Source organism: Ostrinia nubilalis, chromosome 15 (genome assembly GCF_963855985.1).
Source record: "Ostrinia nubilalis chromosome 15, ilOstNubi1.1, whole genome shotgun sequence".
In the NCBI taxonomy this organism is placed as follows: Eukaryota; Metazoa; Arthropoda; class Insecta; order Lepidoptera; family Crambidae; genus Ostrinia; species Ostrinia nubilalis.
This window is the reverse complement of record NC_087102.1, coordinates 3,271,537-3,284,463: the sequence shown is the minus strand read 5'-3', so window position 1 is coordinate 3,284,463 and position 12,927 is coordinate 3,271,537. Positions and strand designations below refer to the sequence as shown.

At 37.5% G+C, this 12,927-nt stretch overlaps 1 protein-coding gene across 1 annotated transcript in view; it reads right to left on the bottom strand.

Moving 5' to 3' along the window:
* Nucleotides 1–10,353: 10,353 nt before the first annotated feature.
* The window catches only part of LOC135078603 (paired mesoderm homeobox protein 2B-like), a gene marked incomplete at its 5' end in the record, with an annotated part of 42,247 nt that continues 39,673 nt past the window's right edge, over nucleotides 10,354–12,927 (bottom strand). The window contains 3 exons of the mRNA XM_063973132.1: nucleotides 10,354–10,465; nucleotides 11,293–11,453; nucleotides 12,007–12,120. Of these exons, the coding sequence (XP_063829202.1) occupies nucleotides 10,354–10,465; nucleotides 11,293–11,453; nucleotides 12,007–12,120 (387 nt within the window). The remainder of the gene's footprint in view (nucleotides 10,466–11,292; nucleotides 11,454–12,006; nucleotides 12,121–12,927) is intronic.

The following is a 12,927-nucleotide window of genomic DNA, read 5'->3' as shown; positions in this document are numbered from 1 at the left end:
TCAATAGTCATTAATCACTGACCCCATCGAATCCGGTGGCTTTCACTTACGTTTTTTAAACGCAGCGGTCTCCCGCCGCGCGTGTACACCAGCCTTATTGTCCTCTGATTGCGATCGGTTTCGGCCATTAAACCGATATTTGTGACATTTTTATTTTTTTCTGGACGTTATTAATGAGTGTCGATGGCAATAGCTTTTATGCCGTTTTGATAGACTAGAGGATTTTATTGATTTAAGTGGAGTGAGTGGGTGGAGTGCCATGAATGAGACATTAATGGCCACATACAAACTTTTTTTAATTTTTGTTTTTTATTAGATATGCGGATTTATTAAGGAAGAAGATAACTGATATACTTACTTTTAACTTAGGGACTTCTAGGTCAGTGGTTATGTATAAAGAATACTTTATTTATGTATTTTAGAAAAAAATACGCATTCAATCACATCTTAATTCTGAAATCGGTGCTGTGGTTAAACAAAAGCAAATAGTTTCTGAGGGTAACCTACTCTAAGGCTGAGTTGCACCAAATATTAATCGCAATAACAATAACCGGTGTATTTTGTATGGAGTTTGACAGATTTTTGACGTTTGGTAAAGTCAAAGTAAGATGGTGCATCCCATCCTTAGTGATATAGGTTAGGTTTGTATTTTTGTTAATTTGGCTAGAGAAAGATAGAGATCTTCCTTCTGTTCTTAAGTTTTAGAGAGAACTGCTAAATCAATTTTAAACATTCTTTCACCAGTAGAAAGCTGCATTATTCTTGAGTGACTAACTCTATATCTTTCTTTGGCAAACCGAAATCTACGACGAAGTCATCGCAAAGGCTAGTTTAATAAAGTTATCTACATGAAAACATTCTCAACTAAAACATAAATATTCGTCGTAAAACATCGCGTTGAGTCACAGCGCAGAACAATAGAGCGGGTCTGTGTTCATTAGCGGCTTTAATTAATGTTTAATTGAGCCAAATAGAGTATCAATTTAGCGACGGCAATTGGATCATGCATCCCGCGCGCTACTGCATACTTATACGTATGTATTCGAGTAAATACGGATGAATCTATGGTAATATGCGAATATTTTGTCCGGCTGTTTCTTGTTAACCAATTTTGATGAAAAAAAGAGGAGTAAAAGGATTTAGAAGTTATCATGAAAGAATGAAAAAGATGATGATGATGTAGGTTTTGTATATCGTAATTTGTTAAGTTACTTAAATGAAATTCAGACTGTAGCTGAAAATTCGGGCCATAGCTAAAAGTCAACGGTTTGCTATAAGTAAACCAATACCACTTTATTGCCGTTTTGTCTGTTCTAATGTAAATAATCCTTCATCTTTCTAAATATCAATTTATAATGATTTTATATACCTAACAGATGGAAAACTTGTAGCAGTAGTCAGTAGGTAATCTCTTAGATTCTTCAAGGAATTCAGCATTTACAGTGTTCAGAATAATGGAATATTCCCTGAAACAACGTAACCCGCCGCTAATATTTCATAGCAACTGGAACTGTGAAAGCTTCATCAAATAGAGAAACATTATATTTTATGAATTCATTGACTTCTGTGTCTTCATTACGATATAATAAAGATAGAACTGTAAGATTAATGCAGATTTTTTAATAAAATACTTATTTAAAACAATAAGAGAATCTTTAATCAGCATAACAATGTGACGAACAAAACAAAAGTAAACATTATATTAAAAATATGCTGAAGAAGCGCCCGATTAGCAAAAATCGCCACTGAAGCTGGTTTTTAACGGGAACCAACGCGTGATGGGGACTGTATTTGGGCAATAATTTGATGTTGTTTGCTAATCAGCCACTTTTGACTGGGTTAGAACTGGCTGATGAGGAAAGCCACGATAACCCAAATTAGGGTTCCTGCCAAAGCTCAAACTTAACGGTGATCCAACGTTTTTACTTATACTATTGGGAGCATGCGCTGACAAACTTTCAACTTTTATAAAATAATGAAAATCTGGGGTTCACGGGCTTTTAGTCCACTCGTTTAAAAGAACAAAAGATGAAGAATTACAAGTTTATCCATTGAAACTTGTTTCATTGAGCCTCAGCCCAGTGAGTCAGGAAGCGTCGCGGGCGCAGAGTGCGTCGCAAGCCGTTTCATTAGCGGCATTAATTAGCGGAATTGACTTAAATAGACAAGCTATTACTTACGCGGCAATCAACGCGGTTAGCTCTGTTAATGTACTCCTAGCTGTCTTCTGGGAAAATTGTGTTGTCTATGTGTGTTTGTTTTTGTCATTGTATTAATTTAAGTTAACCATTGCACAGGGCAACCATTGGGCAGGCCTCCTACTAGGTGGACCGACGATCTGGTAAAGGTCGCGGGAAGGGCCTGGATGTGGGCAGCGCAGGACCGTGCATTGTGGAAAACCTTGGGAGAGGCCTTTGTCCAGCAGTGGACGTCATTTGGCTGAAACAACCCAGCCTTAGTCTATATCTATGCACAAAGATAGTATTAATCAAGATGTTACGTCAGGTGACTTTCTTTAGAATGGTTCTCATGTAAAATATATTTTTCATGACTAAATTTCAATCCAAGCAAATGCACATTCAGAGAGTAACATTTTCAATCAAAATCAAAATTATCTTCATTTGTATAGACTAATTAAATTAGTATGTACTTACAAATCGTCAAATGCTCTTAAGGAGCCTATACATGCCTCATTCTTTTTTTGCCTTACCAGCGCTTCGTGACAAACATTTGGCAAGTGCTGAGAAGAAGCGCCGCAACAAACTCAGTCACCACTGTCTGCCGGTTTAAAGTAAGTATCTGGGACTCATTCGTTAAAGTTGCTATTTGATTAACTTTAATAAGGCTGTCAAAACTGTAATAAAATGTATTATTTACCTAGGATTGCTATAACCCCAGCTACCAGTCCAGTTAACTAAAATCTTTTAACTAATCTGCTAAATAGTACGAGTGTAAGCACATCATCGACATAACCGCCACATGGTCGATTTGCCCCAAATTGCGTTAAGCGCGTTAACCATGGCAACGCGATTACAACGCGTTAGCGAGCGCGTCGCGCGGACAAATGCTCGCTAACGAACTTATCCGCGCGAACGCTCGGGGACCGGGCGACACAATGAAAATGCATGCTCTTTGTGATGTTTGTGTGTTTTCTTTCTGTTGGTAAAAAGGACTTTGATTTTTAATTTAATAAGATGTAACCATAGGTCTGAAGCAAACTTCTAGGTCCTGTAATGTTACTTTTTTACAAATATGTATTTACAGAATTTGTGATCAAGACTAGGCTGCTTTGGGCATCCCCTGCGTGAATTTTTGGCTACTTTTGATGTCATGAACTATTTGACGCTGACTGTACATACTCGAAATTGGTAAATTGGTTAAAAATGTCAAGATAATTATGATATCCTATTAAATAACGTTTTAATTACAAAGTTATTTATTAATTTTGATTCGTCCATTTCTCTTTGAAGAGTTATTAAGCTGAATGTTATCATCAAGACACTGATAGCATCTAAATCATTGACCTCACACCGCTATTGTAAGTTATTGCGACACATTTTGAACCCTAACACAATGGTATAAGATTGCTGGTGTTGTACAGTCAGCTGCTTAATGCTGCTGTGAAATATTGAGCTTTATTCGGCCGTGTTAAAGTTTAACATGTGACAAACGTATCATTTGTGCTATCGGTACGTGGGGTGAAACCGGGCGATGTAAATCTATTTGTCATATTAATGCGGCAATTAGGCAGCATGCGGGCAAAGGGTTGCCGCGCGAATCCGCCGGGTTCGTTACACCCGCCTAATGGGTGAGCACCCGAATGCGTGCCTAAGCGTTGGAGCGCACGCGCGAAAACGGTGTATCTTTGTATGCAGTATTGTGACATAGTTTCCTTAATACCTCCTTACCTTCCTTCTACCTCTATTTTTATTTTATGCTACAGCTTGCGTTGTTATCTTATAAAATACGAACTCTACGAATGTTATAAAATACGATAGAAAGACTAGATATATTTGTTTGTAAATGTAGAGAAAGTAGAATATACTGTTCAATTCACAAAATATTATTTTCAACTTTCATATCTTACTGGATTCGGGACCTCTCTCAGAGTTCCGACTCGCTCTTGTCCAATTTTTCAATTTGCTGCACAAACGCAATATTGTTTTAATTGGTGCTTTTAATTAGATTTAAGTATGATACTGCTTTTAAAAGTGTATTAACTAAATGAACAGTTGTATGCGGTCCGAAACAATTACTGACAATAAACGAGAGTAACGTCACATACTGACTGTACGTTTTTGGCGGTTATTACTTATTGTATGAAGAGAATTAAGTTCATCTAGTCAGCAATTGATAATATCTTTATATGTACTTAACACATAGTTGAAGATACTTAGAAGATCGAATAGAGACGATGAATTCTTAAAATAGATTGGAAACTTAATAAAAAAGTCAATTAAAGTCCTTTTATTAAAAAATTCAAAAAGTAGAGTAGAGTGAACCCTAATTAATAACAAAATTGACAGTTTTTAAATAACGAAAATTGGTTATTAATCTACTTCAACTCAGCAACGTTAATTAAAATATGAAAGAACTGTCATTAAGTTGTTTCACTCTCTCTACAATTAAAATCATAATAAAATAATACTGTTTTTAGACCAACCAAGCATTATCTTTGTCATCAGTTCACAGTCCTAATAATTAAGTAAAGAACACTTTATTAAAACAAACAAAAAGAGTGTAATTATGTTTACGATGAGTGACTTGATAAATTATTACGTCTGCATTTGTCTTAATAAAGTAATAAGTACTTCAGTGTCCAGTATTATTTCAAAATAACAAAATAATTGCTCGTGTAACGTAGACATTAGTAACAATTATTGCATGCAAATTATGTGATAATAGTATAATAATGTATGGGTTTTTATTTATTTTAAATGAACAACGAACATGCTGTCACACAGAGTTTACCGGACCTTTTCATGGCGAGAGTGAATAGGCACTTACAGGGCAGATATGTATGTACCATCCTAGACTGCATCTCACTTAACATGAGGTACGATTGCGGCTTAATACCTGCCTTGTACTGCATAAAAAAGTTACCCATTCTATCACTTTATTTTTAATAGCTGCATTTGTTTTTTGCACACATTATTTTATGAAAACTTTGTAGCCAGCCAGTCCTATGAACTCAATTCATCTCGCACTCAAACCTCCTAGTTCCAGCAACAATTGAGTTGCGCACGCGCTTCGGAATTCAAATAACAGTAACGTTAACTAAACGTATTGCCGCGGGGTTAGAGCATAAAGGGCACTGCCCTACAAATAAAGTGGTATGGACACGTAATTGGAACTTCGCGGTTATGGCGCATTCATTTGAAATGACAAAGTGTTGATTGTGGAAGAATGATGGTGATGATTAGTGTGAAAAGGGCTCTGCATTGACCAGTCAATCTTGTAGCAAGTCTTTTATTAAGGGTCGCATGAAAAAATTATAAAAAGTGACATTAGTGGCATAGTAGGCATTATTTTATCACGAGCAAAGGTAAGGAAATAGTAAAAACTTTCTTTCTGTTCACTCACAGAATTAAAATTAAGCTTCCACCTTCGGATAGATCATTACTTTCCATCAGGTGAGATGCAGGGCAAGAACTTTCTCGTTATGTATAAAAAAAGAAACAAGTATTAAACTCACTACAAATAATTTTGCGACTCATTTTTAAATTAAATATAAACAATTTGGTTTCAGTGTGCCAACCAACTGGGTATACAAATCAAAACTGACATTGTTTTGAAATGATTGAGTTTACAGTCTCTATTACGAGTACATTGCTACGTGCTACATGCTACATCTACGTAGTTAGTAACTTATAAATAAAAAAATACATAAATAAATAAATAAATAAGTTATTACTGGCACTTTCATATACTCGTAGGTATATACTGCGGTAAAATGCGATCAAGCCTGCTTCCCCACACTCGTAAAATATCTTCATATTAATGTTATCACACATCCATAACCGGGATTAAAAGATGAAAAGCGCATTAGTGCGGTATTACGGCACCGGCGGCGATATAAGCCGGCTTCCGGTCCGGCCGGATGCGCCGCCATTTTGTTCTAAGGCGGCCATGCTGTTTTGCTGCTCGCGCACGTCCGAGTTATCTGATTGCAGGATAATAAGCTTTGAGTCCAAGAGGGTTGATTGTTTGAAAACTGTTCAGAAATCTTCAGAAAAGTAATGGAATGAACGTTTACGTTAACTTTCAGTACTCGGTATAATATGAAAACAGCCTTTTAGTTTTTATCCTTTTAAGCAATAAAATACTCCATTATGATTGCTCTACCTTCTATTAAATGACTTGCTTTATTTACATATTGATTTCTGGAGTATTCGATACGGTACATAGGCTGTACGTACACTACGTACAGTGAACAGTTTTGTAATAATTATCACAGTGGAGCTAAAAATAAATACTATACATACTCCGGTTAAAGTTCGAGAAACACACAATATTGTCCACCGTCAAGATACTTTCCGATACCAAGTGAATTACGAAGTCTGAAGCATAATAAATTACCGTTAACTTAAAAGTTAATTTCCGAGCGGAACCAAGTTAACCTCGATTATTATTATTGACCATTAGCCCCGGGATTCGATTACCGACAATCTTGCGAGTTTGACAGCTCCGACAACTTCAACTTAAAATGCCTAAAGTTAGCATAAATCTACGGAGCAAATTGGCGGAATTGAATTTTGTAAACGATGAAGATGGCCATTGTTATAAGCGTTCTATGACTTGATTAGTGTTTTAATTAATCATGTATTACATCATTATTTTAATTGCTGAATGTGGGAACAAGAAGTAGGAATTACTGTCTCATCTGACACTTAGAAATTCTTAAAACAAACGAAAGGAACGTCCTTTTTTCACTGTTAAGAATATAATTGTTACTTTTCTGATTTGAAGAGTCCCTAACTCATTTTTTCATACAGATATTCACGATTTTAAATAGAATTGCCCTTTTTAGCTTCATGTAATTGAGACAAGATTATATTAGTTGACTTTGAGAGCTAACTGGCCTAGAAATAATATGATACGAGACTTTTACATAACCATCGGCACTCCTTCAAAGGAAGCTCACAACTGTGTCTGTGTTTTGACCTATTAATTAACACGAAGTTACATTTTACACCATTTTTAATTAACTCAACTACTACGCCCATAAACTGATATTGTAGAGCCCTGAAATCGTTAAAGACAATTAAACAGACCACAGAAGTGTAATCAGGAATTTTTCATACGTTTAATGGTAATTAAAATCAATTCGGACGACCTCTCTGCAATTGGATTGGTCTACCGCATTGACAGTAACTTTAGAAGTGTTCAGAATCAAATAGGTATCAGGGTTTAGTAAGCCTTTAAAAATAGTAAAAGGACACCATTTCAATACAAATGGGAATATTTGAAGTTTAGGTATTGGTATGTGTGTGAAATGTTAAGTTAAAATTCATTCAATCGGATGGCAATCTTTAAAGTTTAAGTTCATAACTTTTTCCTAAAAATCATCCCGCAAAATAAATTTAATAAACGAGCTTTTATTTTACTGTAATTGGAACTTAAGGCACGTAGGGAAAGCTATAATTTGAGACGTATACAAGCGCCCTAGAAAGGGCGTTAGTACTGAATTATATGTTGATTTAATTTATTTCATTGTAAACACTTAGTTAATACTTTTTCATAGCTCCATCTTGAGACATGATGGGTTTGCCTTTAACAAACTTGATCTCCTATTCAACCATTCAGTGTTATTCTTGCCACTCCATACGTTGTCCGAAGTAAACAGCAGCAAAAGCAATCTCCTCCAGACAACCTTCAGGTGACTGTCGAAACGCTCAATAATTCAGTTCGGATTCAATTGCTCGACAGTATCAATCACGACCCAAATATCGATGCCAATCGGACGCACTCAATCGATTACAATTGGATTTGTTAGCGAGTCGACAATGAGATATCATCGCGTACAAACATCACATCAAGGTAAACACTGTGGTGTTCTATGTACTGGTAATAGGTTCTATTTTTCAACAAACTCTATGTCTGACTGTAGCTATTGTTGTCGTTAATTTGTGTAACATATTTATTTGAGGTTGACGGTCAAGAATACGAATTCATTGGCAAAGTTAATAACGGAATATTTCTATAAGCGTACGTAGTAGAATTGACGACGTCATATCAATGATTAATGTAGGTAAGTACCTATGTAGTTATAATAGGTACGTTTTTGCAACAAAACTAAACGGTAACCTAAATGAACAGACGACTCTATAATACTGAGTAAACTGAACTTAAACTTTACGCCTAAAGCGGTAGGGTCTATAGAAGAACTATGAAACTATTTTCTTTATTTCTTTATTAGCTTTATAAGCTGTTACCTACATACAGTACCTATCTTTTGAAATCTAGCGTCTAGAGTTAAATGTCCTAACAGAGTTGTATTAATTACCTACTTAAATTCTGAAAACAGATACGTTAAGCAAGGTTCTATACACTTGCTTAAAAGTTACTGCAAACTAAATAGAACTTGTAGAAAATTCCACACTCGTTCCAATTTCCGAGAAGCATCGGTACTTAGGTATAGTAGCGTGTGGCTATGGAGTGGTGGACGCAATATAATTACAGTTCATTAGTTAGTGGCGGCAGTGTAACGAAGTAATCGCGCGCACCAGCGATCAGCGATCAGGGTTGCCAGTTACGGGAACTGTTATTTCCTATAACTGGCTATATGTATTTTTTTATATGACAACGAAAACGATTTTTTTCAAATGGCAACATCTCTTAGCGATGTCAAAGTGAAATACTGTGTGAATTTTTCAAGTTGCATCTACGCATGTTCGACAATTATGCAAAAAATAGTGAAATTAGTTCATTCGTTTCAGCCATGTACCACTGCTGTAAGGATTGTCGAAATTGATTTTGGTAAAAACCAAAGTTGCATAATTAGGTGATTTAATAAAGGCTTAGCCTAGCTAGGAATGAAACTCCTGTATTATGAGTTAATCTCGAATCTATAGCCAGGAATCAAAGCTCAAGATTATGAAACCTAAAATTTTGTAACAATTACAGCTTTAATCAGTTGAAATTCTAAATTATATGGATTAGGTCTATTACGAGTAGGTACTCGTATGTAACATGTATATCCCAACTGAATGATTGACTGAAAAAATCTTGTTCAAAATTCCACCGCTGCTCCAGAAAATCAGAGCAAATTAAAATTGTATGAGTGTACAAACTAATGCAAATTTTTAAGAAATCACGAATATCGCAAAGTTGAACTCTATGTTGGAAATATTAAAGTGCAAAGCTTTTGGACTCTATCGCTTGCTCGAGTGAAGCAGCAAATCGAACGCACAGCATTCAATATACCTCTGTAATTGGTTCATGTGTCACCCTGTGCGTCCACGCGCACTGTGAGACCTCATAGTAATGTTTGTGAATACGGGTAATACTAGCCCTAGTGACCACGTCCAACTCGCTGGAATCGCGCCGTTCGGTTATTCGATTAATCAGTCGGCCAAAGTTCAGCATCTCATTTGTTAGTCAAGCGTTTTCATGCATCATCATCAGCATCAGCATCATTGTGTGCTTAATGGAATAATTTGACCGGCAATTGGTACATTTGAACGTATTATAAACGATTTGTTAAGGAATGTTACTGACGTTTGTGATTATAAAGTTCACATTTCCAATAATTTGCTACGAATTTTCACAATTACTGACTTTTTTAAACCTTCAAGATAGTATTTTTATAGGTGTTTGGAAATACCATTAATTGCTAGATATACTCCTTGGTCACGCAGCTGGCCACAAATAAACTTTTTGCTCTTTAATTGACCAAAACCGATTGTCAATTGTTTTTTTTTCTGGAGAGACATTTTCGCGCTAAGATTATCATGGGAATAGTACCTATTTATTTTAATCAACTATTTAATGTAATCGAATCAATGAAATTCTTAAATCCTCATACGTTTAATACGTACCTTAATACATATCTCCAAGATTTAAGAACTTCACAAGACTTTCACGACGATAAAACTTATGGACTGTCATATTGTAAGTAGGTATGTATTTTTCACGAGTTTTATGATGATTTAATTTTTGATGTGGTTCAAAATATTAAGTAATGGTGGTAATGGTAAGATAAAAAAAAAACCCCAAATATATCGTCCTATCCCGGTAATAGCTCTAATCATTATCCTACCAGTTCCAAAGAACAAAGTTTAATCAAAAATAGTCCTAAAACCAAAAGGCTCATCTACCTTCAGACCGCAGTACATACTTAAAGCTAGGTACTCACTGGTCGAAGGGCGAGAACAGGTGGTGCGAGGGCCGCTGGTCGGAGGGCGCGTCCCTCGACCCCACGCTGCCGACCGAAGGCGCAGGAGACGCGCAGCTTGCTTCTGACCTGGTGGAGGAAGGGTTTATTACTTTTAAAAGGGTTTTAATTTTTGAAATAAAACAATATTTTTACTCATTCAGTAAGATTCTGACACGAACCACTGCTGAACTTAGGCCTCCTCCAATGACTTCCATATTGACCGGTTGGTAGCGGTCTCTTCCCATGGATGATGTTTAAAAAGAATTGTTTTCATCTATTGTTCCCTCCACTGCAACTCCTGTATAGCCACGATCTACAGCTTAACCGCTTTATTAAACTTTATAAGTATTTTTATAGGTCTTTTAAAAGCGCTTTTACAAGACCCATTTAAAGCCTACCACGCTGCCTTTGGAGGACGTGGGACGCGAAGCTCGCTTCGGACCTGATGGGTGGAAGGGTTTATTAAATTAGTTTTGAGAGGTTTTAAACACTGAAACTTTGTTTTTTAGTCTGTGTTCTTTCGTTTCAGCCAAATGACACCCACAACTGGACAAAAGCCTTCACCAAGGATTTCCACAACGCGCGGTCCTGCGTTGCCCGCATCCAGGTACCTACTTACCGCAACCTTCCCTTCACCAAATTGCCGGTGCACCTAGCGGGAGGCCTGCCCATACTGCGTCTTACATATTCTGTAAATCATGTTAAATTCTGCCTTGAACGAGAGCTGGGGATAGAGTCACAATGTTAACCCTGGAGATGAGGTTACCTCTCGTTCCTAGGTGACCTGTTAGGCGACCGGTGCGGCGACCATAGCGGCGACCAGCTCAGAAAGCCGACGGCAGATACCGGCGGGCGACGCCTCTGTTAAACCCCTGGACATGCCAAACTCGGAGGAACCTTGAAGATTAAGTTACCTCTGGTTTCTAGGTGACCTGTTAGGCGACCGGTGCGGCGACCGTAGCGGCGACCGCCGCGGAGAGCCGGGCGTGACGGGCGGCGACGCCCTGGGTGATCCAGTGGCGGATACTGGTGACGCCTCTGCGGAGCCCCGGGACATGCCGCACTCAGAGGAACCCTGGAGATTGAGATGTGGTTTAATTCTGCTATAGTTGCCATAGCGTACGTATTCATTATTTCAAGATATTATGGCAATCCTTTCCTCCAAAGAATGCCACTAAACACAATTATCTCGATTGAATCTGGTCGCATTCCACGATGATGTAGGGACGGTCTTATTTTTCAGTTCGTTCGTTCGTTTCAGCCAAATGACGTCCACTGCTGGACAAAGGCCTCCTCCAAGGTTTTCCACAATGCACGGTCCTGCGCTTTTTTTCAGTATTCAAATCAAAGTATGAAAATTAAAACGAGTCGAAATGAGACGAAAAATCGGGCGTAGAACAAAAATCATTGAATTTAGGGATAGACATTCTGGTATTCGCAAATGGTCTAAGAATAATCACCGAAAGTAACATGAGCATGAGATTAAAAAAAATCGGGAATATTTTCAGAAAATGTTGTATGAAAACAAGATTAACGCACGGGCAAATGTTACTTTTCTTTGATTTTTTTCCGCCGAAAGCCGAAAAAATAAGTAAAAAACTGCGTGAATCCCTTCACAGTCGACACACCTTGTCATCGGAGGAGTCCCGCTTGGTGAGCACCTCGGCGCCTTCCCTCTTGCGCTGCTCCTCTTTTAACCTCTCCGCTTTTCGCCACTTCGCCCTTCTGTTTTGGAACCACACCTGTAACAAACGAACAACCGTCAAAAATGCATATTATAACGCAAGAATATATAGAGAAATACCATGGCAAAAAAATATGTTGTTGGTATACAGTCTTTCTTTTTTTTTTGTGCATAACAAGACAGTTATTTGACCACAATCGCACCTGGTGTTAAGTGAGATGCAGTCTAGGATGTCATATTGGCCGGCCGTTTGGTGTCAGTAGTGGCACAGAATAATAATAAGTACTACGTACAGAAGTTTTACTTCCCGAAGGTATTTAAAAAAATGTATGCTCAATGTCATTAACAATATGGTGTAATTTAGCCTGTCTCAAGAGTCAAGCACCATTTTGTTGACAAACGTCAGTGATCGGCACTGCGCCGAAGCTATAGGGCTGACTTCGGTAAAATGATGTGACATGAGGTGCCAAACTGCGGAAAATGGCGGAGGATATACATGATTTAGCATGAATTATCATGAATAATATTAACTACTTATTTACCCCTCAGTGTCTTGAGGCAACTTAAAAAAGTACATTCTGTGTTTTTATTATTATTTAGGCAGTTAAATACTGCACAGTATTTAGTACACCATTTTCTTTATTTTCTTCCATCATACACAAGAATACGCGTGCGTGAGTCAATGTTCGCTCGTATGTGAGGCCTTGTCGAATAGTATCCTGTAGGTGGGCCATCGTGCGTGTTTTGTTTTCGATGTAAACTCGCAGAGATGAACAGGCCTGGTAGTGGTTCGAAACGGACTACTATTCCAGAGGTAGCGGGTTCGATTCCCGCACAGTACAAACATTTGTGTGCATGAACATAT